This window comes from Camelina sativa, chromosome 11 (genome assembly GCF_030686135.1).
Source record: "Camelina sativa cultivar CO46 ecotype springtype chromosome 11, ASM3068613v1".
Classification (NCBI taxonomy): Eukaryota; Viridiplantae; Streptophyta; class Magnoliopsida; order Brassicales; family Brassicaceae; genus Camelina; species Camelina sativa.
The window spans coordinates 24,190,234-24,216,238 of record NC_141890.1 but is presented as its reverse complement, the minus strand read 5'-3'; the positions used below and the strand labels follow the sequence as shown (position 1 = coordinate 24,216,238).

Below are 26,005 nucleotides of genomic sequence, written 5' to 3'. Positions count from 1 at the left end.
AAGTTTATGCGGCATGTCTGCACAATGAGTCGATGTGGAGGATTACATTGTACACGAAGAAGCATATTTGTGTACCTAATGGAGAGTGTGAAATGTTTAAGAAGCCAGTGATAGCTAGGTTGTTTCTAAATAAGATAAGAGAAGAACCAGATTATTACATGCCTTTGAAGATGGAGCAGACTATAATGGAGAAGTGGAAGATATCAGTTACTAGAGGTCAATGTCAAGCTGCTAGGAGAAAGGCATTGGGATGGATAGAGCTTGAATATGACACTCAATTTGAGCGGCTCAAAGATTATGGGGCCGAGATATTGGAAGCAAATCAAGGTTCTATTGTAGAGGTTGAAACGGTGAAGAACGAGGCTGGACAGGATGTGTTTAAGCGATTCTATGTATGCTTTGATGTTCTTAGGAGAACATGGAAAAAATCCTGCAGGCCACTTATAGGAGTTGATGGTTGTTTCTTGAAAGAAAAAATCAAGGGACAGCTTCTGGTTGCTTTAGGAAGAGATGCTGACAATGATATCTACCCAATAGCTTGGTGTGTTGTTCAAGTTGAAAACACAGATAATTGGTCATGGTTTGTGAATAGGCTGAAGATCAACTTGGAGTTAGGTGATGGGGATGGTTACATTATGGTGTCTGATCGACAAAAGGTTATAATGTGATTTGATATGTTTTATGTTTTGATAAAGGTTGCATCGACAAAAAGTTAATTATGTTTTCTTTGTTTCAGGGTTTGATTAAAGCTGTTGAGTTAAAGTTACCAAAGATTGAGCATCGAAAATGTGTTAGGCACATTTATGGTAATCTAAAGAAGATTCATCCGAATAAGAAGCGGCTGAAGAAACTACTATGGGATCTAGCTTGGTGCTATAATAGTAAAGACTATTAAGAGAGTTTTGAGAGGATCCATGCATATGACAGTTCCCTATATGAAGATGTTATGAATACTAAACCAAAGACTTGGTGTAGGGCATTCCACAAGATTGGCAGCTACTATGAGGATGTGGAAAACAACTTTGTGGAGTCCTTCAATAGTACAATCAACAAGGCAAGAGAGAAGCCATTTGTGGCCATGCTGGAGGTTGTTCGAAGGCTTGCAATGGTTCCGATTGCTAAGCTGTCTGCACTTTCTCATTCACACGAAGGTTAGTAACATTACATTTCTTTTATCTTTCATTTATTTTGTATTGAATTCAAAAGTTTTATGTGTATTCATGTATTTGTCAAGGATATGCACTCCATATGTGAAACGTTTCTTGGCTGAAGAGCATAAGGCAGCTTCTCTGTGCTTTGTACATCCCAACACAAATGGAGCTTATGAAGTTTACCTGGGATATGACAAACACAAAGTCAATTTGAATGAAAGGACTTGTACCTGCATGAAGTTTCAGATATGTGGAATTCCCTGCGAACATGCTTACGGACTGATATTCAAGAAGACATTGGAAGCTGAAGACTACGTGTGTGAATGGTTCCGAACTTTCAAGTGGAAGGAGAATTACACGGAGGGGATTGTTCCACAAAGAGGTCCACGCTATTGGCCTTGCACTGGTGGTGAAAGTGTGCATCCACCACCAAGACCGGATGATGAAAAGGTAGACAAAAAGAGGAAGAAAGGTGCTCATGAGTCACCTACCAAGAAGAAACCAAAACAAAAGAAGAGAATCATGCATTGTGGGATATGTGGTGCAGCTGATCATAATTGTAGGTACCACCAGAAGAATAAGAATAAGAAGAATACAACACAGGTTAGTTATACTTTCTAATATGATGGTTGTTCTTTGTTTCACTCAATTGATTATGATATTTGATTAAATTTGTAGGGTGGAACTCAAGTGGAATCTACTCAAGGTTGTCTTACTGAAGAGAAGTAATTGATGGATGAAGTAATGTGGAGGATTAGCACAAGGCGCAATCTTTTTTTTTTTTTTTGGTATTATGACCTATTTCAGAACATATGTTGTTCTGCTTTAGTATGGTCTATGTGTCTTTTGAACATTATTAAGCCTTGATGTTCTACTCTTTTGAATAAATTTGTATGGTCTCCTTTGAACAATTCTAACATCTCTTTTCAACAATTCTACCAAATTAGCATAACATTGAACCTTAACAACTTACAATGTCATCATATTAGCTTAACATTGAACCTTAACAACTTACAATGTCATCATATTAGCTTAACTAGACCAAAGATGATCATACAACCAAATACTAAAACAATTATCATCCTATTCATCCTTGATTTGAATTCAGCTTTTACATCTTCAATCCTCTCAAATATCTTCTTCTCAAGCTCCATTTCCATCTTCTTCTCAAGCTCTATTTGCAGCTCCATTTGCATCTTCTTCTCAACCTTCATTGTCTCTAATATGAACTCTTTCATTGTTTCCACCTCATCCAACAAAGCCTCATCGACCCACTTGAAAACGTGATTGTCATTCATAAGCTAGATTGATTTGGTTATCATTTAGAACCGAGTTAATAACAAGCTAGACCATAAACTTGAATGTCATTCTTCATATTACCTTATTTCCAGCTGCATATACACAACAAAAGTATCGTCGATTTGGGTTATGGTCGGATTTGGAAGTTTTGGCCACAATTGCTTCTCCACACCAACATCTCTTAGGTACACCAACAACTCTTCATCTTTCGCGGACATTTGTCGAACCGCTCGAAGATCCAGAGACATTGCTCATGATTTTGAGAGAAATAGAGAGAGATTTCCTTTTCAATTTCGATTTTTAGGGTTCTTAGTTGCCAATTTGGGGTTTCTCGTTTTAAAATAGAAGAAGAAGAAGTCGGGTCGGGTTGTATATGTTACCCGGATTCTAAATTGGTTTCATACCGGTTTAACATGGGTTTCTATCAGGTTTTGTACCAAAACCGAGTAAATCAAGTTCGATGGGGAAATAGGCGTATAAGTATGGATTCAGGCGGAAATAAGCGGAGAATATAAGTCCGAAGGAGAACTGGTAAGATATCGAAGATCGATGGGGAGCTGGCAAGATATGATAGTTCCAAGGGGGAAATATTACGTCGGTCCGAACTTAAATCATAAGTGGCAAAAGAGTAAATAAAAAGATCATCGGAGGGGCACAATGGGAAAACACACTGAACAATTTTTTTCTTCTGTCTTGAAGAGAAAGACAGAAAGAATTCAATTCCGTTCCTTTTTGTTATTATCAAAATCAAATCTCCGATTCACTGCAGAAGAAAACCCAAACCCCGAATCGAATCGAAGAAGATGAGTAGAGGAAGCGGAGCTGGCTATGATCGTCACATCACTATCTTCTCTCCTGAAGGTCGTCTCTTTCAAGTAGGTCAGTATTACTCGAAACGATTCAATCCCTTCTTTTTCTTTTTCTTTGTAGCTTCACCAAAAAAAAAGTGCTGAATACACTGTTTTGGTTTGAGAGCAGAATATGCCTTCAAGGCCGTGAAAACATCTGGTATCACTTCTATCGGAGTTCGAGGGAAAGATTCCGTTTGCGTCGTTACCCAGAAGAAAGTTCCGGTGAGTCACTTCGTCTCTCTCTCTCTCTCTCTCTCGTCTTTAGGGTTTGCAAAAAAGTTTGCATCTTTTATCGCCGTCGATACAATGAATTGAACCGTTGAGGTTTCGAGTAGGTTTAGGATCTGTTGGCAGATCTCACCCATTAGGGTTTTTAGTTATCTTTAACGTTTTTTTTTTGGGGGTTGCTACAGGACAAGCTTTTAGATCAGTCTAGTGTTACACATCTGTTCCCGATCACCAAGTACATTGGATTGGTTGCTACTGGCATCACAGGTTTGTATCTCCTCTTAAAGTTGTAGAGTTCATGATCCTTTCTGCACTGGTAGATTTAAAATGTGAAATTTTTATATGTTCAGCTGATGCAAGGTCTTTGGTCCAACAAGCAAGGAATGAAGCAGCTGAATTTCGCTTCACTTATGGATACGAGATGCCTGTCGACATTCTCGCTAAATGGTATACTTGTTTATTGACCTGTTCCTCTCTTTTTTTTTTCATATGCGGTTCTTAGCTCTTTAGTGTAGGCTGGCTTATAGTTTATCGAGCTCTCCTGTGATAAATTTATATAACTGAGGTTGCTGATTAATAACTATCTTGCTTACAGGATCGCAGACAAGTCACAGGTCTACACTCAACATGCTTACATGAGACCCCTTGGAGTTGGTAAGCCTGCTATCTCTTTCTTTTCTTAAGACAAAGTTATACATTACTTTCGTACATTTTTTTTATTTACTTATCGCCTTCACATTTTGATAAATCTTATTAGTTGACAAAAATAATTGTTTTTGTTGTCTCTCTATATGTAATATGAAGTTGCTATGGTATTGGGCGTTGATGAAGAGAATGGTCCCTTACTTTACAAATGTGACCCAGCTGGACATTTTTACGGTCACAAGGTATTATCACTCTTAGTTTATGCTTTAACTAAACTTGTTTTCTCATGCTTGCTGTTTTCATTGCCTTTGCTGGCTGCATCACGATTTTGATAACCTATCTCAATAGCATGTTCTTACAAGCATATTGACACGCACTAAACACTACTTACTGCTTGTGATTAACATAGAAGAAAATGCCTCAGTCTATAAGTCTTTGTGATAATAAGCATAAGTGTAAATAGTATAATAAGAGGTTGTCATAACTGCAGAAGCTTTTGGTTATTTGGGTTATTTGTGGTAAGCCTTTTGGGCTTTGGGATAGTTTGGGGACTCTATAACGTAGCCTAACTTTCACTTTGGTTCTTTGTATCTGGTTTTCCTTGGGTTGTTTTCATTGAAGATTTACAAAGAAGAATAGAAGAAACTTTTTCAATCTTGTCTTTCTCTCGCTGATCTTAACACTTTTCAGAAATCTTGAATGTATTTAGGTTTTTAAGCAACATAATCATTTATACTTTTAGATACTGGTTGATCGTAGGTCGAAACAAAAATGTGTCACGTTTTGTGTACCTATTCAATCACATAATTGCATACAGGTTAAACATGAGTCTTGTGGACCATATGACTAAGATCTCTAGAGAATATACACAATTTTGTTCTCTCTTGCGTGGATTTTTCATGTTGAAGTCCTATGTAATCTGAGAAGCAGCTAATAAATACGAAACCTATATTCGTGCAGGCAACTAGTGCTGGTATGAAGGAACAAGAAGCAGTCAATTTCTTGGAGAAGAAAATGAAAGAAAACCCAGCTTTCACATTTAATGAAACCGTGCAGGTGATTATATGCATTAACTTTGACATTTTTGCCTGTTTATGTTCTAATATGGTAGAGCATATGTTCATTTTCCGGGTGAATAGTTTTGATGTTTCCTGTGTAAGGGCACCGTTTTTAAAGTGTAATTTACAAATCGATTATTATTGTATATGCATGTACCAAATGCACATTGTTCCTCACTTTGTGTTTTGTGTACTTTCTTAGACTGCCATATCCGCTTTGCAATCTGTTCTTCAAGAAGACTTCAAGGCTACTGAGATTGAGGTATATAAAACTCTTCTCGTAATACCCAAATTTTTAAATGGCAAAACATTATGTACAGATTGAAGTAGTCATTATTCATTTTGTGGTTGATATATCTTATCAAACCGGTTGGTGGAATGATAGGTTGGAGTGGTGAGAGCTGAGAATCCGCTATTCCGTGCATTGACAACAGAGGAGATTGATGAGCATTTGACAGCCATTAGTGAACGAGACTGATCGAGTTAGTGAAACAAGTATGAGTTACGTTAAGTTGCTTTGCTTTCTCAGATATTTCGCTAAGTGATCACTCTCTATCGATCTTTCGTTTGGTTGTCCTTCCCTATTTTAATTCACTTAGTCAACCCAGCAAACTTTGAAAAAAAAAAAAAAGCACTGTAAGGTTTGTCACTTGTCAGAGCATCTGAAGTCTTTTGACTCTTCAGAAATGATGCCAAGCAAACTTTTTTCAGTTTTATTGTAATGACCTTTTTTACGGATTGATTTAGATCTGAGACCTTTGTTTGTGTTCAAGTCATCTCTCTCTCTCTCTCTCTCTCTCTCTCTCTCTCTCTTTGCCCATCAGAGACCTTTTCTGAGGTTTCTTTCTTTTGACCCATTTTAGTTAGCTCCTCCTTTGATCATGTTACATTTGCAAGTGAATGTGAATAATTGAAAGATTGTTAGTTGGCCGTGAAATAAGAAACTATTTTAGTTGGCCGATGATCAAACTAAATTAGTTGGCCGTGAAATAAGAAACTATCTTCAAATTATCATCAATAAATAACCTCATCGTTATGGTCAAGGTGGTATTGGATTTTAATTTATGACGATTTTTGAAGAGTTTAACAAAATCATTAAAAGTGAATAAGTGAAAGATTGTTATTGATAATTTATGAAGATTTTTGAAGAGTACAACAAAATCATTAAAAGTGAATAAGTGAAAGATTGTTAAAGATTGATAGAGAGTTTTGTTAGATTAGTTTTCTAAAATTTGTAAAGTCTTCCAAACAATCACTGTATTTTTGTTATACTTTTTATGACTTTATTTTGTGAAGAAAGAGTCTAAAAACATGAACCAATAACATAATAATTGAACTCATTAACAATCCTAGATTTTTTTGTTTTAATGGAATAACACAAAACTTTTAATGACTTTATAAAAGTCTGAATCTAATAACCCAAATTTGTTAGGACTTTAAATGATTTTTTACAAATCACAAACTAATAACACTAAACTTTAACAGAGTTTAACAAAATTTTGATCTAATAACAACAGATTCTACCTAACATTTAAAATCTTTAAAACTCTATTCAAATATCAAACCAATAACCCCTAATAAGAAACTATCTTCAAATTCATCAATATTTTCATTTGTTAACTTGATTAGTTTTTAAGTTATGGTATAGAAACTTAGTGTAAGATATACACATTTAGGGAGATACTTTGATATGTATGGCCTTTCAATCATGTTGTTCATTGTTAGGGTCTAGTAGTTGGTGAGCTTCCGCAAGATTTGATCTCCAATATCGAGAATGATCAGATTTTTTTTTTTCTAAGGTTTCATTTGTAGAATGTCCTATAACCTAAAAAAATTGAAAAGTGAAGAATCATTCTCGTTTTCCAAAATAAGAATGATTAACTTCAGGTGGTTGGCATTGCAAAAATAATATGTTGCTCTGATACGAGTTGGTTGGTAATGTTTGCATAGGCATGAAGCATGATGCTTGCACACAGAGATGATGCTTGCCCTCACCTCCTAACCGTTTATACCAGTTTGGTTGTTGTTTGCTATGTTGCATTGCACCAACTCCGACAGTACAAAAAGAAAATAAAATAAAACAAAGTGATTCTGAGAACTTACAATAAAAAAATGAACAATGTGCAAGTCATATAGGTTCGTGTCATGCATTACAGACAAAATGATTGTAATTTTGGACGGACTTTATTAAATTACAGCTACTAAAGACGTGGATGAATAGAATATAGCATTAAAGAAAAGAGAGGACAGAGACGAGTGATTTATATAACGCGTCTATCTAATGACCAAAGGTTTATTTTTTCTTGTAACTTCTTAGACCAAAGTTGTGACACAACTTGTATAGAAAAAAAAACAACAACATTTTTCTTATGTGTCCATTTCGCTTGCTTTTGATTGAATCAAACCAAAAGAAGAAAAAAAAAAAACAATTGAAAACCTCACGAAAAAAATAATACCCATCTAGACAAAACCTATACTAGAAATTCTTTTTTTTCTTTGATGTAGAATTATAATTAATATTTACATTTTATGTATTTTTTTTTTTTTTTTTTTATGAATGGGTTTAAGCAATCAGTAATTCAGTACCGTTCCCCTCCAGCCTCATTACGCATTGGTGAGTTCAATCCATTTCTCAAAGTTATCCGGTGGTTTCGTGCAGTATGTGCGGGCGACCGGAACTTTTGTTGTTGATCACTCTTTTGAACGTTGCGAGGCTTGTCGTAGTTTTGGAGAATTGTAATCTCTTTAACTTCACGGCTTGGCTTAGTAGGGACCGTGTAAGTGAACGTCCCAATGGGAATATCATCATTGTAATCTTTGATGTCTTGGAGAACTGAGACAACGGTGCTGATGTCTGGCCTTGTCTTTGGTCGGTATCTTAGGCATTGGTAAGCTAGAGTTGCTGCCTTTCGTGCTCCGGTCTCGGAGTACTGATCTTCGAGCCTCGGGTCCATTATTCTCCCGAGTTTACGTGCGTCGTTGAGCATTGGACGAGCCCAGTCAACGAGACTTTGTTCCCTTGAGGATCTCTTTTTGTCCACCGATCTCCTACCCGTCAACAGCTCAAGTAACACTACCCCAAAGCTGTACACGTCACTCCTAGCCGTTAAATGACCTGTCATTATGTACTCTGGTGCCGCGTACCCTTGTGTGCCCATCACCCGTGTTGACACATGTGTTGCATCCCCTTGTGGTCCGTCTTTTGCTAGCCCGAAGTCCGAGAGCTTTGCTGTATAATCCTGAAAAAAAAAAAAAATCAAAATTAGTCAAATCCAACAATTAGACTTTTGAATGGCGGTCATGGATGGAACTTGCGGCCAAGACCCTTTTCCTTCACCATTCACAATTTGTGGATACAAATACGTCCATTTTATGTAAATTTATATGGTAAGGCCATATATATATATATATTATTTTTTTTTGTTTAATACCGCTTCCGAGAATTAGTAATCTACAAACCCTTAAGATCAATGAAGAAGAAATTTGAGACTTGGTTGCTTACAGAATCTAACAAGATATTGGAGGCCTTGAAATCGCGATAGATGACAGGCTTCTCGGCTTCATGGAGAAACTGTAGACCCTTTGCAGCTTCGTAAGCGATCTTCAACCTCGTTGACCAAGGCAGCGGTAGGGAACACCCTGCAAACCAGTTTCATCAGTTCTTGTTCTTGAAAGGAATAGATCATTTGATTTGATAGTTGATAACAAAATAAAAAAAGTCAACTCACTTCTGAAGAGTTGAGACTCTAAACTTCCACGAGGCATGAACTCATAAACGAGAAGTCTATGTTCTTCCTCGCAGCAATATCCGATCAGCTTCACCAGATTCGGGTGCTTTAGTTTCCCTAGACACATAACCTCCGTCTGAAAAAGTTTACCCCCAAAAAGATTAGATATTTAGACTCATCATCTTTTATCACAAACAGAGGATTTAGCTACGGAGATGTATGTACGAACCATCCACTCACGGTGACCTTGAAGGCCATCAAGATCAAGAAGTTTAACGGCAACGGGCTGAGCCTGAAGACCAGGACGGAGCTTGTCGTCGATGAACCCTTTGTGAACCGGACCAAACCCTCCTTCACCAAGGAAGTTACTAGAAGAGAAGCTTTGTGTTATGACTTTGAGCTCTGCTTGTGTGAACACGTGGAGATCAGAGCCAGCAAGAGAGATTGAAAGATCTTCAGACAAGGTTGTTGAACTCGGATCGCTTATGTCTAGAATCGACAATCCAAGAAACGATTTCTGTTTGGTGATCACACCTTCACCATCATTTTTCTTTGCCTTTTTGGGAGAATTTATGATGTCTTGATCTTGGAAACAAGAAACCATTAAACATCTCCAAGAAGATTTCTTCTTCACCGCCATTGTTTTGTTCTTGGAGAGGTGTTTTGTTTTGTTTTTTTTTCCTAATGGTTTTGGTTTGTATTGGGAGAAAGAGCTTTTAAAGTAGTCCAAGAAGAGAGGACCAAGACTTTAACTAATATTTTCCTAATTCATATTTACTAACAACTATGTTTTTCTTTTCTCAAAGAACATTTCTTACCTAAAAGGCAAAAAACAAGTGTTTTCTATTTTGAGAATTAATAGTTTATTAGAGAAATAGGACGACGACTTCTTGAGGTGGAGATTTTATACTTCTTTCTCAAGTTTTAACAGCGGTTTGACATTGTCATGTAATTTAATGTTTTAGACGAGTGAGTTCATTCATAGTCGTGAGTGGACGGCTAAAAGGGAGAAGAAATTGACATGTTTACCCGTTTTCCTATTAGAATTTTGAATACAATCATATAATACCTTTTCATACAATGATAAATAAGAATAGTAAAAATTCATTAATTGACTGACTTCAGAAAGAAAAAATAGCCGAAAACAATCAAACCATTTATATTAATGTCCTTAAAATGTCACTAACCGAATCTATTAATGGTTGACCAAAAAACGTTGAAAACATCTGGATAGCTAGATAAATAAATGTATCATCAAGAAGTTCATTATACTCCTTGTCAAAGAAGTTATTAGAGTAACGAGCCAATGTTCTAAAACGACATTTATATAACGATTTTTCTTGAATAAAAAAGCTAGAGATGAACTTAAGAAACATTCTAAGAGCACCAGCATTAGTTATTTTTTTGGGAGTGTCTTAAAAGAACAAAAGCAATGAAAAATAAAAATAGGAGAGTATCTTCAAATTTAGACCTCTAAAAATGAGAATGTCTCTATTTTAATGTTAAGACACCCATAAAATGTTTATGAATAGAAAAAAATGGTGGAAGAGGGTTGCACTCACTATTATCCAAGAAAAAAAAAAAGAGGATAATAAAAATGATTTGAAGATCACAGAAGTTTCGTTCAAAATAAAAATGATTTGGTGGAATTTGCAATAGGCGAGTGAGTCAAGCTTCTAGAACACCTGATAAAATATTTGTGTCATCTTCTTCTTTATTAAGGGTATAAAAAACTATATTTGGTTTGATGTGGAAACTTTACAACTATATATGAAACGAAAGCAGTTGATGTGGAAAGTATTTGTGAGCGCGTTGGGGAAGAAAAGGGAATTCTTCACTCTGAGTTGTTGACATTTGCTTGGTCCCACGAAATGACGCTACATCCTTTTGCAACTTTTTGAATCCTAAATCGGGGTTCAAGTTTCACGAGAGAGAGAGTTGATAACTTGATATATAGAGTTGATAAAATTATATTAACTAATTTTTGGACTTGGTGTAATTTTTTTTTTTTTTTTTGTTTCAAACTGAGATATACTTTTAAGTTTTTAATTTTTTGTAACTTACTTTTCTCAAAATTTTATCGTGTTCTGTGTTTGAGATAAAACTACTTTCTTTTGTTAACCACATTTCTTTTCTTTAGAAGAAATAAAAGTAAAAGTAAGGATGTACACATACAAATTCAGGTCGTTTTCAATTTTCTCGGTTATAGAATCTAAGAGAGTGTATTCAATCTAATTCTAAATGTTTTGATGATTTTAGAAAAATTAATATGATTTATTGTAAAAAATTTTCAAATCCCAACTAAAACCATGAGATTTGGATTTCTATATTTTTAACTAAAAAATCTTTTCAAAACCTCCAAAATTCATAAAATCATTAAAATCTAAATCCACAAATTATTTTGAATAATAGTGGATGTTATAGTAAATTTTTAAATCATTAGTTCAATAACAATAAATTTTATTAAACTTTTTAAAATATGATTGAATAACAGAAAATTTGTAAATTTTACACAAATCACTTAAAATGTTAATTTGACTACACTCCCCTTTTTTTTTTGTCAAAACCTTGTGCCTTCATTCATTCAATATAGGTAGCCATTACAAGTACAGAGATGAGGCAGCAGGCAAAGTTTGAGACAATAAAAAGAGAGCATTCCCCAATGCCAAAATGTGATAAAAGGAGTTCATCGATTGTAGTTGTACCCAGGAGAGCTATGATCCATAGGTTTGGGAACCCAATGGTACATGTGAGATCTTGGTACATCGAGGGACCATCGGCAAGAGCTTCAAAGGACAGGTGAATGGTCACTGTCATAAGACATTGTGACGTTAACAAGAGTATCAATGCATCAATGTCCACCGGGGCGATAGGAACCCACAGTAACAGGACGGCAGAGAAACCAGGGACTATGTTGATGTAGTCGGTTAGGGGTTGCTTTGAAACCCAAAGAATAAAGGTTGGATCACTTCGCAGAGGCGCAATAAGGGCTGCTTGGTACGGGATCCATGTGATGGAGGTAGTTGGGAAGTGATGCTTGGAATCATCACGTAGCCAGCTTAGTTGGTAACCGTCAATGAGCAAAAGGTGCTCAAGATCCAGGGTACAACTATCGCTAGAGCAAATCAAGGAGCGAAGGCGAAATAACCGTAATCTTCTATAGCCAAATCTCAAAACCCTAGTAACAGCTAAGGCCATGTTCCGTACAAGAGATATGAATAAGCATACCAGCACTATTGTTACCTTTCTCCAATGGAGTCTTCGACCAAAGAGCAAAGGAAAGCGAAGCAAGACTCGGCAATGATAATCCATGGACGATGAAGTAAATAACATGGGCTTAATATTTTGACCAACCTTAGGATAATAAATGGGTTTACCTCGTTTTGTACTAATGGGCTTGTCTTGAGGCCTAGGTCCACTAAGGGAAACCGTAGGTTTCCAAGAGAACGCCGCACAGATTGGTCAAGTTGTCGGCCGCCCGAGACTGACGGAGAGATCTGCGGTGTAGAGAGATTCTCCAATGAGTGATAGATCGGCGGGTTCTTGCAGTGGCCGTGGCAGGGATCGTCTTTTGTAACTAGGTTCACTGGGGAAAATCCTAGTATCATGACCGATTTCCGAGATGATAGCTGGCTGAGGCGACTGTCCGAGTCAAACAGAGATGGTTGCGAAGCAGAGCACATCTCCGGTGAATGAAAGTTCGGCGGAATCAGTTGGTGGCTTCGGTTTGAATCGACGATAGAAGCTAAGTCCACTGAGGAAAATCCTCGCTTCGTAGTAACTTGCCATAGGAAGGGCTGAGAAGAGTGGCTTCCCGAGATTTGCGAAGAGGGTCTCTTCGGTAAAGTGGAGATCGACGGGATCATACGGCGGTTTTGGTGTGGATCAGAGAGAGGAGTTATTCGGGTTGGGGTAGTTTAAAAAAGGGAAAAAACGGGGAATAAAGGTGAAAAGGTACACTAGAAAGAGTAAAAATTAAATGAGAGGGTAGAGGACCGGATGGATCCCGACGCCGACGAGCAGAAGCCTCACCGGCGCCGGAGAAAAAGGTTGAAAGAGCCTCCTCGATAGTCGTGCCTGGGAGAGAATTCTAGCTATCTCCCGATATGACTATATTTGACTACACTCCCTAAGATTCATATAGATACTGGAAATATTTCATTTGGATTTTTTAAAACATTAGGTTTGGGTTTTTTTGAACAACACTAAATACTAATTAATAGGTTAATAAATATGGGGAGCTTCAGTTTTTTAGGGTTAAAGTTCTGAACTGTAATGAATTTAAGAAACCCCTAGCAAAAATGTGTCATCCGATATGAAATTGTGAATGTTCTTGGAGCTAACTAAAAGATCAACATTGTTGGAATAATTAGAATGTTCACCCCAAACATTAAAGTTTTTATCCATATAATATATTTTGTTCAAAAAAAAAAAAAATCCATATAATATATAAAAGAAGCAAAACTATTCATTGTTTATTTAGTTTGTCTTTGTATTCTAATTCTCCCTAAGAAAACATAAAATTGAACCACAATTTTTCCATAGAGCTTCTGACCTCTATTTAAATGAAAATACAATAACAATAGATGAATAGTCATTCACTAAAAAAAATGAAAATGCAAATAAAAACATAAATGAAAACATACTCCCCTAATATTTTGTTTGTACATGTTTTTTGAATAGTTCATTTTCTATTCAGAGTAAGCAAAACATATCAATTCAATTTTTCAAAAAAATATCAGAAAACATGTACAAAAAGTAATTAAAAAAAAATTCTCCTGATGCATTAAATGTCTAAATTTTATTGACTTTTAAAAATAAATTACAAACTTTCGTTGCCATTTTGACAAGAAGGCGGCACGGGAACCCGTTGGCAAAGAAGAGGGTATATTATGCAATTTAATGAACAAGACTAGACTACATGATATAAGATATTGTATGGGGGGCTGAATATTCATGTTCAGTCTATGCGCGTGGGGCAAGCGTTTAACGGAAAGGGTCTTCAATGTAGTCTGCACAGCACAAAGACTCTGATGCAATATGATGGGATGAGACTCTTGTGTAACTTGTCTCATATTACTTTGAAAAATCCATTCCACACATTGCACGTTACTTTAATGATGAAACAAAATAATCACTATTTTTTTTTTTTTTTATTACTACAAATTTACTTTTTTTAAACTGTTTAACAGTCTCTCGATCAAGCAGTCTTGCGTTTGCAACTTGTAAAACCATGAGATTGGTTGAACGATCTCTAAAATGTAAGCTGCTGAATAAAGATAACAACACTTTCATCAACAGCTCGAAAAAGATACATGCAGCAATACATTATATTCTATGTTATTAATGCGTATAAAAGAACAAAAAGTTGATTCGAGTTAAGGCAACACAAAAAATGACAACTGTAGACTTACAAACAATGAATCCTATTGTTTACCCACTTCCACAAATCTCCATGGCCATAGCTAGAGGCAAGCTTTGTCCGTATAATTTGACTGAGGATGAACCGTGAACGTTTCAGCGCGGTTTTTTCTTACAAAAGATGCAGTAAGTTACTGTCCCCGTAGTTTCTTTAATTTGGCTCTTTGAAACCAATTGCTCAATCTTTGAGCTTTGGTAATCTCAATCACCCTCTCTAGTTTCAGGAGGCAAAAAAATCACAGTCCGCTTCATCTTTTTTTTTTTTTTTTTTTTTTTGCTAACTGTAAAACTCAGGCTACTAAAAAATATTACCAGAAGTATCTGCCCATGTTTATGTCCGTCGCATCCTATCCTCTTCTTCTTTAGTCTCGCATATACACCCGGGAAGAGGATTTGCATAAAAACTCTCTTCCAGCTTTGGGAACTCCCCTGACTCTCTGTTATATGGAGCTCCATTTCGGTCTTTGTGCAGCTTTTTCACTTTGGAACTAAACTTTTTCCAAGATATTCTCCCCTCATCCAATGAATCAACAAGTTTCACAAAGTTCATCCTGCATCGAAAAAGAATATGTGAACAAAAATGATACAAAAATATTACAACAACCTAGAGCAGGTACAAACAGTATACGGGAGAATTTACTTGTCTGGATTTATGGTCTTTTTGAAGTTCTCGAATCGCCTGTGACCTTGAACCGCTTTCGCCATGTTCCCATCATATGTGTAGAGAAATACCGCACTCTGAAGTGCAACAATATAATCCAAACCAGCCAACATGTTCTGGTGATTATTAAACGGACTCAGCTCTTCTTTGGTGGCAAGAGTTGAATGTGAGAAAATGTTGGGGAAATCTGTGTTGAGGGGATCCATGCTTCCATTTCCATAAGCTTCACCAGCTACGAGGTAAATCCGGGAGCTGGATGGGAATTCTAAAGCCCTCAGGAAAAGCGAGGTTTCCCTCGGAGTCAAGGGACAACCACCTTGCAATCTTCTCTCTGTTCCATTTATTTCTTTTTCCTTCCAGTGACTAACCTCATATCGCATTTGCCGTAATTCTTCGTCTTCTTCAGCTGTCAAACTGTGACTGCAGCCAGTGAAAGCCAGCATATCCTTCTCATACCTGTAGAGGATAATATGCTTATAATAAAACCAAACTTTATCGGGATTACTCAGTGTCTCTGCATGAGCTATACACCAAGCACATTCAAACTAGACTTGCATCTAGATCTATCTAAATAAACTGGCATACGGCCCAATGTCAATAAATATGAAGTGACAAATAGAGAAATAGAGAAAGCTACTCGCCTTAAATGAAGAGCTAGGTATGGACCTCTGTTCTCCCTCATTCTAGAAACTAGAATGTTTCCCAGTTCCTCTATTGGAGCTGAATATTTCAGAGCTTTATAATTTACTCGGCAACGAAGCTTTTGTACAGAATCAGGTAGGTCATTATTAGCGAGCCGGGAATCTGTGTGGGTTAAGTACATTACGATATGCTGTTTCAACAACGGAAGGACCTCTTTCTTGTAGTAACCAACCTGTAACAAGGAATTTTTTTAATTACTGAGGGTCTTCTTGTAAACAATTGTACGCAAAAACTAGTGAGCCAGAGGACCCCAATAATAACCAAATAGCAAGAAAGCAATCTTGACCTTAGACCACGATATGGGTGTTTTAACGAAAGGCTCGGTTCCGACTAATTCTGGTGGAAGCGACTCAACTATGTGAATATCATCCTTCAATTCCTCAATGAAGTGTTGCCAATCAAATAGATCCTTAAAGCCACTGCAAACTCGGTGATATTAGGAAATAAGCTAATGAATAGACAATATAACCAACTGATAGTCACCTATCATGACTATGGTTGAGCTTTCATTATTTATCTTTAGTAGGCTAGGAACAAGATAACTTTTTTAATTGTTTAATTAGGTGAAATCTACAGAGTGCTAACAAGTTACGTGCTTCGTAAGGGCATGAGAATAATTAAATTAGTAATAAAGTCAGGAACTAGCCTGTCGTCTGCCCAATATGAGCTGTGGTCAAGTGAGGGAAGCACCAAAGTGGCCTTCATTATTTTAGCCACTGCAACCATATCACATATCTGCATTCTAAAATAGTTAAACGCATCAGCCTAGAACTTATAAACAGAAGATAACTAGAGAAACGATGAGAAAACACAAAAGCCTGACCCCAAATCTCATTTGGTTAAGTCCTCCATTAGCATTTATAAGAAGGTAGCCATTCGTAATAGCACCTAACTCTGCAGAAAATGTGTACTAATATGGTCAGGACTTAAAGAAGACAACAAAAAGTTTAGATTTGCTAAGCTACTAACAGGACTAACAGTTTATATTGCATACTTTTGCGACTCCTTGAACTGTCAATGCACTGCGAGAAATTTCCACTCTCAGGTTTTGCCCAAACACCTGAATACTGAATGAAGAATAGAGCAAAAGATTTCAGTAGCAAGATTTAGGAGAGTAGGGAATGAAGCTGCAAATTAAATCAACTTGAAAACTTGTGCCAATTGAAGCAGTGGAAGAAAAGATGATACGCAGAGATAAAACTTACTTCAACTACACTGTTTTGGTCGCCCACCAAGTGTGAAGCAACCATAACCAAAGTTGGATCAACATCATTCCCTCCATCTTTATAGATATAATCATGGGAGCTACGATCAAGTAGATTTACTCGGGGAATTGAGTTGGATAAATCCTAGAAAAATTTAACAGATTCATGTAAGATGTTTAAAGCCTTCTTCTCCCATCTTCCAAAGCCACAAATTTCAACCAGAGAAACACGTTCAACACTACTAACATCAACAAATGTAAAGATTCTAAGCAAGCAGCCCTCACTCAAGATGGAAAACACACATCTACATTTGGGCAACATCAAAACGCAATTTACCAATTTGTAGAAACAGAAACAAAAAGCCAAACACATATAAAAAAAAAAAACGCAATTTACAACAAAGTTATAAACAAGAAGACCTTCCTAAGCCGGAATCAACAAATGTTCAAGTGGAGAAACAATCTAAAGAGTACTAGCATCAGAAATGTGAGCTAAGCAGGGTTCAACAAAAAAAAATAAAATAAAAGTATTGTTAATAAATGCATGATAGGGTGATTCAAGCACATAAATTCTGCTAATGTATTTGCTTTGCGTGATTATGTTTTTCATTTTGCATTTGGACGGTGATGACTACTTGACTAGCCTCCAACACTCGTTCAAGTAAAAAAAAACAAGACACAAATCAGTTTTTGTTATTTTTTTTTGTTTAAAGAGAGTCTATGTGCGTAATTGAATCACATTGAGTGCCCGCTTTTGATTTATTCTCTCATTAGCTGAGTATTAGTATTATGGTTGTTGAATATGTTGATTCTGGCCAGTTGCATCTCATATTCTTATCGAACTTTTCTCGCAGCTGTCGCAATTTTTTGGGATCCTAGGTGCTTTAATGACGCGGTAAAGGATTAACATTAACAGATGATTGAATAATATAGTACTTGGATATTATTTGGAAGTGTTATCTATTAGATAACAAAGCTCTTGAATGTAAATGGATCTTCAAGATTAAGAATTTGCGACTGATGACTCACTTCACTTGAGCGGTCTAATAAGACTTATATATATATATATATATATGTGTGTATATCTTGTGATGTATGAAAATTGTCAAGACATATATCAGACATTGATTACAATGAGACATTTTTCTCTGATTGCTAAAATAGTGTATATACATATTTTTGTTCAACTGGCTACAACGCATGATTGAAATTTATACTTATTAAATGAATGTTTATAATATTTTTTCCTCATGGAAACCTTGATGAAGAAGTGAATATAAAGCCCCTCTTGGTTTTCACGTACCGTCTTCCAATAATGTTTGTAAGTTCTAAATATTTTTAACGTTATGAAATAAGCACGGTAGTGAGCTAGTTTTCCAAGCTTGCATGTCTTGCCACCGCCAAACAGATAAGGCAACCGTGGTAGGCCAAGTAACTACGCTAGGAAAAGATGAATTAATGAAACTTCTTGTAAGGTGTTGATTATTAGTTTTCCCGATTTATTGCGGTTGGTAGCGATTGGAATTCATTAAAGAAATCGTTTTTTACTGCTTAAAATCGCCCTAAATCGTCAAATTCCAAAAGCTTCTTCACGCAAGTATCTGCGTTTACGGACTTTAGCGGGAGGTTAAAAAAATAAAGAAAAAAATCACATAAATAATAAATCTAAAATATATTATAAAAGTTTATATATATTCACATTAATTCTAAACACTAATCATCCTCTTTAAATTTTCCAATATGAATAATAATTTGTGTTTCATCATAAAGTTTATTTGTTTCTTTTTTGAATAATTATTTATGTCTCTTTAGTAATTATGTTAATTTTTTGTACTTCTTCTGTCCCATTATATAAAAGTTTTTAGCTAAAGACACAAAATGAAAAAACAATAAATAATTTCTTATTTATAAATATTCAACCAATAGAAAAATATATTGCAGTATTTTTAAGAGTCATAAACTATTAAATTAATATAAATAGTACATAGAAACCTATAAAAAATCTTTTAAAATGGAACAAACAAAAAGCTTAAAAAGTCTTCTATAATTTTTCATAAATATATTTTTTGTGTTTTTTATACTTTTTATAATTGTAAATTATATTTATTTTGGTAATTTTCTGTTTAACCGCTATCGCACCCACTGATCAATTAGTCATAAATCTTCTCTGTAGACGCATTCATTTTCAACCGCTAAATCAATCATTCAACTTAACAATGCTTTTGAAACTGTAATTGTCCGTTTCTGAAAACTTTTGCAACCGTAATCACAAATGATGCGTTGGAATCAGTCATGCCCTAAGAATACCAAAACCAAGTTAAAGCAAGACAGACGTATCATGATATGCTCAAACTGCAAGGAAAAATGACACAATAAATTAGGATGTAAAAACCCGAATGTTGAGTCTGAAGCTAAAAGAGGGTCGACCAAGGAAAGAACTCCTTAGTTCACTTTCTTTTAAACCAATTTTGTTTTCACTACAGGAAATTGGGGTCTTAGAACAGGTCCGTCCATTCGTATGTAGGTAAAATCTCTCAGCATTAAAATATTTATAAGAAAAAAAAAAGGAAGAGAGAAGAGGAGAGAATTCCAGAAACACGATGAGAAACGACTCATAATAGGTTTCTCATATGGTTATTTTTTTTAAAATTAATTTAAATTAAAAATTCATATATTATAAAATGATTAAAGTATTCTATTTAGCATACCAATGGAGCTGCTCTTAATAGCACCTGAATATAAGTACCAAAGGTTAAATTTAGTGGTAAGTTAAATCTAGTAAAAAAGTTCAGTATACTGTATATACGAAACAATCATCTACTATCTATTTGTATATATACGATGATTCCATAAATGAAAAGAACAAATTCCTTACATTTATGACCGTGCCTGCCTATGAATAGACTATTCGTGTATATTAAAATGAAATTTCGTTATACAATATTGTAAAGTGGATTCGTATTACTAGGAACAAACAAACAACGCAAGTAGAAATTCATGGTAGGGTGGTGGTTAAGCGGTAGTTAGGCTATAATAAAAGCTCTATCATTGGCGTATGCTCTAAATTAATTAAACAAAATCTTTCAAAAAATAAATAAGTCGTGCGTATTTGCAGTAATATAAATAAATAAATATTATTAGGTTAAAGACAAAACTAATTTCCACAGCACTCGAAATTGTATAATTTATTTGTTTCTTTGTTCTCCTTATAGTAAGTTAGAATTTTAGGACTTAGAAGCGTTCAGACACATATACTTTTGTCCGTATAGCTAGAAAAGTATGTAATACTATATAGATGTTTGCGGTAGGTTCAACAGTTGAAGTTTCCGAGCCAGTCTTCATCGTCGCCATGGTGGTGATAAGAAGTGAAAGGTCTATTGAGATCGAGATTACCTTCAGCTGGAACCAAATCTCCCAAAATCTCCTCAGACGAAACAAGAGATGTTACGTTTCCACAGTCCAAACCATCAAAATCAATCAAATCCGGGAATAAAAACTCCGACTGGATCCTATCGAAATCGAACTCGAGATCTCCCATCAACGAAGATGACGTCCCACCTTGACCCATCATCTCTTGTTCTTTCAAAGGAAGTGGACTGATACTACTCTGCTTCTGAAGAGACAGATCCGAGAGGAGAAGAGCCTTCGAGCACCTCATCGCCTTTGTACGTATAACATGGACATTGTTCTCGTTCTTGGTCGAATGTTTTATACGTTTCGGTGGGTTGGTTTGAGTTTTGGGAAGTCTTTTGCGGAGGTTTGAGTTCCAATGGTTCTTTATTTCATTGTCTGTTCGGCCTGGAAGCCTCCCAGCTATCAACGACCATCTGCGTTAATTATCATACATGTCATGTAACAAATAATTTTACTACAAAAAAGAAAATTTCTATGTGTTTTGGTGAAAACCTGTTTCCAAGGAGATTATGGAGACGGATTATGAGTTCTTCTTCATCAGGTGCGATGTTCCCGCGCTTTATCCCCGGTCTTAAGTAGTTCTTCCACCGGAGTCTACAGCTTTTGCCACATCTCTTGAGCCCTTTTGTGTGTGCAAAAGACAATTATTGTAGGTAGAAGATATGATGTAACTATGAATAGATAGATAGATAAATTAGTACCAGCTTGGTTTGGGAGAGTGCTCCACTTGCCTTCACCATGAGTCGTGATGTAATCTCTAAGGGTCTTGTCTTCATGATCAGTCCAAGCTCCTCTGTTTAACTCCTCTCTCTTCAGAGCATTAGTCGTTCTCTTTCCCATTCTCTCTCTTGTGGTTGTGGCTGTGGTTGGTAAAAATTGTCTTTAGTGTTGTGTTGAGAATATATTCTGTTTTGTGTGTTAGCTGAGTAAAATCTTTATAGGGGAGTTGTCGCAAATGTCCGTACAGCAGTCGCTTTCAAAAACCCTCTGTCACACACACTTTGAAGTTTTAATGCTTTTCTCACCTGGTAATAATTAAGTTTTCGTGAAATTAATTCTGCGGAAGATTTTAACATCAAGAAACAACTTTTAATATGCTAAGTGTGAAAAGTGTTGAGAGCAGTCATCTACTTTTTTAAAACAAATACAAATGCAGTAAACTATGTAAATTATTCCATTTCAATAGGCTAAAGTCGGTTATAATGTCATTATACTCATGTTGATAATCTAGATATAGGTAAGTAAAATAGGCCCGCGTATAATCGAATTATTGTTAAGAAATATGAACATTTTCATCAAGTATAATCGAATGTGGTCAAAATTATCATTTTTTTTTATAATTGTATGTTGAACTAAAATTATATAAACATTTTTGGTTAACTTAACTTTAAAAATTATTTTTTTAAAATGCAGCATTTCTAATTATCTTATAAATATAGTTTTGTTACACAAAATGCGCAATATAACACCATTTGTAGTAATGTTATACGTATTATTAAATAATCAAATATAAATGTTGGCCTAATTATATATATATATATGTTTATTATAATTAGTTTTTTTAAATGAGATTTTCAAAAATACTTTTTTTTCTATGTCATTTTTCAAAAATATCTTTTTACGGTGTCTATTTTCAAAAATAACATTTTTAATATATAAACCCTAATTCCTAAAAACTATACCCTAAATGTAAAATAGAGAATTCCAACCCAAAAAATTTTCTAAAAATTAATTTCACATATTATAATGGGAGAGTTACTATAATATTACTAAATTGTTTCCTTATTACTAGAGTAGTACAAAAAGGTTGATAATTACTATAATAACTTATGTACCATTTGTACCCCTAAAACTAGTGTTAGAAAAAATGCAATTACAGAAAATGTCATTAAGAAGAAAAAAAACATTGGGAAGTGGGAGAAAGTCTATCGTTGGTTTGATGGTATACAAATCGGGTACATAAAAATGGTAGAGAAAGTTGGTATATTAACTTGGTAGACTGTAAGTGTACGGTAGATTAAAATGGAAGATTTAGTTGTAGTGATGGTACACTTATGTGAAAAGTAGATTAATTAGGTAGATTTATGTTCTTGGTAGATTAACTTGGTAGATTAATTGTGTTTGATGATAGACTTATTAATTGAGCGAGTTTTTAGATAGATTTTTTTTTGGTAGCGAAGATATTTTTGATAGACTTATTAACCGTTGCAATAGATATAATTGACAAACTTAAGCTGTTAATAGATTGTTTTGGTATACTTATATAATTAATAGATTTATCTGACAGATTTATAAAAATGTAATGGTAGACTTATAAAATATGGTAGAGATATTGTTGGTTATTGCGATAGATTTAAATCTGACTAGAATACCTCATATTTTGTTAGAGTTAGTATATGGTATACTAGACATGATAGACTTAGTTTTTGTTTTTTTTTGGTGACTATTGGAAAACATATGTTACATTTGTTTGCATTATTTACATGTTATTTTGAAGCTTATGTCTTTGTTCTTCCTCAACATGATTTGAGTATAATCGACCAAGAAATCAGACAAACAATATAACTCACTTTTTATAGGTTTTTAAGTTAGAAATCAGATGTTGAGATGAAAATCTATAATAGTTGAGTAAAAACCCCACAAGTGAAACCAAAAAAATAGACATAAGTCGTGAAAAAATAAAGTGAGGCAGGGGAAATTAGAGTTTTCAGTCGTATGTTAGAGGTAGAAGACGAGGATATTCTGGTAATTTCAGGTTCATTAAACCTAAAATTGAACGTGTACTTACATATAAACGTGTACGTACATATGAACGCATACATACACAAGTTATAAACGTGCATATAAACACACAAATTGTTTACAAACAAAACATTCAAAACATGTACGTACACAAGTTATTTTAATGTAACATTCAAAACAAATACTTATGTGAGAAACGTGATAGCAATCATCATAAAGCGAACTATGTCATTTAATCTTGTTTGAGACTAATTAGGGAGATAAGTAAAACAACCACACATAAAGATATGTATAACTAAAAGGTGCAATATCACATTCTCTCACCATATTCTCACAATTACAAATAAACCCACCGTTGAGCATAGTTATAAAAGTGTCAAACCCACTGTTGAACATAGTTATAGAGGTGTCAAAAATATAAGCTATGCATGTTGCAGTTTGGGTGTACGTACATAACGTTCTTTTGTTTAATGTATGTTGCAGTTTGGTGTACGTACATAGCGTTCTTGAGATTAGTGTATGTCCATAAATCCGTTTTAATGAAGAATATTATTGTAATTTTGTAGTCATCTTCAACATATCTTCTTCTGCAACCCTAGCTAGGAGAGATGCCTTTGCCCACTTCCACGACCGTATCTTTCTCTAAGTTCCTACAACAATCAACCAGAAGAAAACGAAACTCACGCAAAGGCAAAACTAGATCTACAACTTTGTTCTCGAGAGAGAAAGTGATAGTGAGCCCACGAAACAATTGTCCAGCTCTGATAATTTTCTTTCTTTTGCCATGATTTTAGTCGAAGAAGATGAATCAAATTAGAAGGAATCAATCTCATGTTTTTTGTCAACCCAAATTTAAGAGAATCCCAAAAAAATCAGGAATCGATCCTTCAAGGTTTTTGTGTTCCCTTTCTCTTAAAAATCAAAGATAACTTTAAATGTAAATGGCATTACTGTAATAAAACAAACAACCATGGTTTATAAGTAATAGTCAAACTTTTTTGTATTGTTTTAGTAAGTCAGTTTTCAAACGTATTATTATTGTAATAAGACTACTTTTTAATAATATTCTAGGTAATTTCCCTATTGTAATTGTGTAAAAGAGGACAAAAAAGAAAATTTTAAAAAAAGGGTATTTTTAAAAAGGATATCTAAAAAGGGCATTTCTAACAAATTTTCTTTTTTTAAACTAACCTAGAAAATGAGATTGTTAATAGAAATACTAAATAAATATTTGAAAGGTTTTCTACCAAAAAAAAGCCTTCTAACTTGCTATTATTTGCAACTAGATAAGGCCCGCACGATGTGCAGGTATTGAAATCGTTGAAGAGAATAAATCTTAAACCCTAAACAATTTTTAAAAAATATATTTTTTTAAATTTTTGAAGTAAATATATAAATAATTTTAGTTAGAGAAAAATCATATTTGTATTTACCTTCATACACTTATTTATATTTTTAATATATTATAACAATTATTACAATAATCTAAAGCTAAATTGTACACCACCAAAATCATATTTGTATTTACCTTCATACACTTATTTATTTTTTTTTATATTTTTAATATAGTATAAAAATTATTACAATAATCTAAAGCTAAATTATATCTCACCAAAAATTTTGCCAAATACTCATCATTAAAAATATTATTATTGTCAAATTTCAAAAACTTTTCACAAAATATTACAAAATATTTTACATGCAAAGAATTCATCAAAGCAACATATAATATAGTAACCACGTACAATTTTACTGTATGTTTCACCATTAAAAATATGCTCTTAAACCCTATATTATTTTATTGTTAAAGTATGCTCTTTATCACCAACCTATAAAATGTCTTTTACAAATTTTATGTTGCTTGACATAATTATAGTTTTTTTTTCAACCATTGGGCCACAACAGGCCGGCCCATTAGCCTAATCCATATATTTGTAGGGAGCAGGACTCGATCTCTGGTGTAATGGTGCCTTATGCATTAAGGACTTACCTTAGTGCATTGGACATAATTATAGTTTTTATAATTACTAAAATTGTCTTGTGACATTATTTCTTTAACCCTTAGTTTTTTTTACTCCAAAGATATTTTGGATGAACAACTGGTGAAAATTATCTACTCTATTACAATGATTTTATGACCAATCCAATCAAAGTTTAGAAATTGAAAAAAAGTTAATATAACATAAGAAAAATAAAAATTTGAATATTATAATCATGATGATATATATAAAGCCTTAGATAATTCAGATATACAAAATAGAAACTTTATAAACAATACAAAACATGATATATGTCATAATCACGTTAAAGATCGATGCTTTATTTACTCCTCAGAAGTATCGTATTGTACCAAAACTACTTAGAACTATGACCTCATCTCAAATATTCTCGAATCGTAAGTTCTTAACTTATTTTTACCCGAATCAAAAGTTCTCATATATTTCTCTATATACCTGGATTTAAATGGTTAACGAACCAAATTCGATAGAAAACCAAATAAATCAGGTTTGAAACCAATTTTAAAACGGTTTACCGTTCCAAATTCCCAAATTACAAAATTGCTTCTCAATTACTCGGTCAAGCAGCTCTTGTTTCATTACCGGAATCATTGACATTTATCCAGAAGATAATACTCTAGCTTTTGACCAAATACATCAACCACCGACTAATCTTTGAAACTTATAACGCTACTAACTCTAGAATTACCTTTGGAACATGCATTAGTGTCTACATCCTCGATTAATATAGCGGGTTTTATATACTTTGATTCCATTTCATTGCATCTGATATCTTCCATTGAAGGGCCCGCACGAATAAAAGACCCAAAATATATCGGTAAAATTATATCATGAAAAAAATCAAAGATTAAAGCTTTTGATATAAACATGTAAATTTTATGTA

The 26,005-nt window shown here is 34.4% G+C and overlaps 5 protein-coding genes across 8 annotated transcripts; 2 read left to right on the top strand and 3 right to left on the bottom strand.

Moving 5' to 3' along the window:
- The first annotated feature begins 32 nt into the window (after positions 1–32).
- On the top strand, positions 33–1,880 carry LOC104728189 (uncharacterized). The gene is made up of 5 exons (XM_087472585.1): positions 33–656; positions 737–870; positions 976–1,151; positions 1,207–1,754; positions 1,830–1,880. Exons 1-5 carry the CDS (start codon positions 33–35, stop codon positions 1,878–1,880), a joined length of 1,533 nt encoding a protein of 510 aa, XP_087328711.1.
- Positions 1,881–3,096: 1,216 nt separating this feature from the next.
- LOC104723995 (proteasome subunit alpha type-6-A-like) lies at positions 3,097–6,004 on the top strand. The gene is made up of 9 exons (XM_087473372.1): positions 3,097–3,329; positions 3,429–3,523; positions 3,715–3,796; positions 3,880–3,976; positions 4,125–4,183; positions 4,334–4,416; positions 5,135–5,230; positions 5,435–5,494; positions 5,618–6,004. The coding sequence occupies exons 1-9, from the start codon at positions 3,254–3,256 to the stop codon at positions 5,708–5,710; spliced, it is 741 nt and encodes a 246-aa protein (XP_087329498.1). The 5' UTR covers positions 3,097–3,253; the 3' UTR covers positions 5,711–6,004.
- A 1,572-nt stretch (positions 6,005–7,576) lies between these two features.
- Positions 7,577–9,720, bottom strand: LOC104723994 (serine/threonine-protein kinase PBL13). Its single transcript, XM_010442436.3, has 4 exons — positions 9,190–9,720; positions 8,961–9,096; positions 8,735–8,871; positions 7,577–8,471 (listed from the first exon to the last, which is right to left on the bottom strand). The coding sequence occupies exons 1-4, from the start codon at positions 9,598–9,600 to the stop codon at positions 7,812–7,814; spliced, it is 1,344 nt and encodes a 447-aa protein (XP_010440738.1). The 5' UTR covers positions 9,601–9,720; the 3' UTR covers positions 7,577–7,811.
- Positions 9,721–14,234: 4,514 nt separating this feature from the next.
- Positions 14,235–17,453, bottom strand: LOC104723993 (O-fucosyltransferase 35). 3 transcript variants are annotated; one of them, XM_087473368.1, is made up of 9 exons: positions 16,950–17,453; positions 16,739–16,811; positions 16,568–16,638; positions 16,391–16,479; positions 16,031–16,163; positions 15,684–15,916; positions 15,022–15,498; positions 14,694–14,932; positions 14,235–14,595 (listed from the first exon to the last, which is right to left on the bottom strand). In XM_087473368.1, the coding sequence occupies exons 1-8, from the start codon at positions 16,992–16,994 to the stop codon at positions 14,713–14,715; spliced, it is 1,341 nt and encodes a 446-aa protein (XP_087329494.1). In that variant the 5' UTR covers positions 16,995–17,453; the 3' UTR covers positions 14,235–14,595; positions 14,694–14,712. The 3 variants fall into 3 exon arrangements, with proteins under 3 accessions (XP_087329494.1, XP_087329493.1, XP_087329495.1); XM_087473367.1 differs by having other exon boundaries at positions 14,235–14,932; XM_087473369.1 differs by lacking the exon at positions 16,950–17,453 and having other exon boundaries at positions 14,235–14,932; positions 16,391–16,486; positions 16,739–16,808.
- A 2,653-nt stretch (positions 17,454–20,106) lies between these two features.
- Positions 20,107–21,270, bottom strand: LOC104723992 (transcription factor TT2-like). Of its 2 annotated transcripts, none has more exons than XM_010442433.3 (3): positions 21,064–21,270; positions 20,855–20,984; positions 20,107–20,775 (listed from the first exon to the last, which is right to left on the bottom strand). In XM_010442433.3, exons 1-3 carry the CDS (start codon positions 21,200–21,202, stop codon positions 20,259–20,261), a joined length of 786 nt encoding a protein of 261 aa, XP_010440735.1. In that variant the 5' UTR covers positions 21,203–21,270; the 3' UTR covers positions 20,107–20,258. The 2 variants fall into 2 exon arrangements, with proteins under 2 accessions (XP_010440735.1, XP_087329497.1); XM_087473371.1 differs by having other exon boundaries at positions 21,094–21,270.
- Between the last annotated feature and the right edge of the window lie 4,735 nt (positions 21,271–26,005).

Bases quoted from the DNA above. Each gene is read 5' to 3' on its own strand.
- LOC104728189 (XM_087472585.1), top strand. From the start codon at position 33: ATGTGGAGGATTACATTGTACACGAAGAAGCATATTTGTGTACCTAAT. The intron at 657-736 runs GTTATAATGTGA...TCTTTGTTTCAG, and splicing joins TGGTGTCTGATCGACAAAAG to GGTTTGATTAAAGCTGTTGA. The intron at 1,152-1,206 runs GTTAGTAACATT...TGAATTCAAAAG, and splicing joins ACTTTCTCATTCACACGAAG to TTTTATGTGTATTCATGTAT.
- LOC104723994 (XM_010442436.3), bottom strand. From the start codon at position 9,600: ATGGCGGTGAAGAAGAAATCTTCTTGGAGATGTTTAATGGTTTCTTGT. The intron at 8,872-8,960 runs GTGAGTTGACTT...ACTGGTTTGCAG, and splicing joins AGAGTCTCAACTCTTCAGAA to GGTGTTCCCTACCGCTGCCT. The intron at 8,472-8,734 runs GTAAGCAACCAA...TTTTTTTTTCAG, and splicing joins CCAATATCTTGTTAGATTCT to GATTATACAGCAAAGCTCTC.
- LOC104723992 (XM_010442433.3), bottom strand. From the start codon at position 21,202: ATGGGAAAGAGAACGACTAATGCTCTGAAGAGAGAGGAGTTAAACAGA. The intron at 20,985-21,063 runs GTACTAATTTAT...CACACACAAAAG, and splicing joins CACTCTCCCAAACCAAGCTG to GGCTCAAGAGATGTGGCAAA. The intron at 20,776-20,854 runs GTTTTCACCAAA...TAATTAACGCAG, and splicing joins CATAATCTCCTTGGAAACAG to ATGGTCGTTGATAGCTGGGA.
- LOC104723993 (XM_087473367.1), bottom strand. From the start codon at position 16,994: ATGGTTGCTTCACACTTGGTGGGCGACCAAAACAGTGTAGTTGAA. The intron at 16,480-16,567 runs GTCAGGCTTTTG...TTTAGAATGCAG, and splicing joins TTAACCAAATGAGATTTGGG to ATATGTGATATGGTTGCAGT. The intron at 15,499-15,683 runs GCGAGTAGCTTT...TATCCTCTACAG, and splicing joins TACCTAGCTCTTCATTTAAG to GTATGAGAAGGATATGCTGG.
- LOC104723995 (XM_087473372.1), top strand. From the start codon at position 3,254: ATGAGTAGAGGAAGCGGAGCTGGCTATGATCGTCACATCACTATCTTC. The intron at 3,330-3,428 runs GTCAGTATTACT...GTTTGAGAGCAG, and splicing joins AGGTCGTCTCTTTCAAGTAG to AATATGCCTTCAAGGCCGTG. The intron at 3,977-4,124 runs GTATACTTGTTT...TCTTGCTTACAG, and splicing joins GTCGACATTCTCGCTAAATG to GATCGCAGACAAGTCACAGG.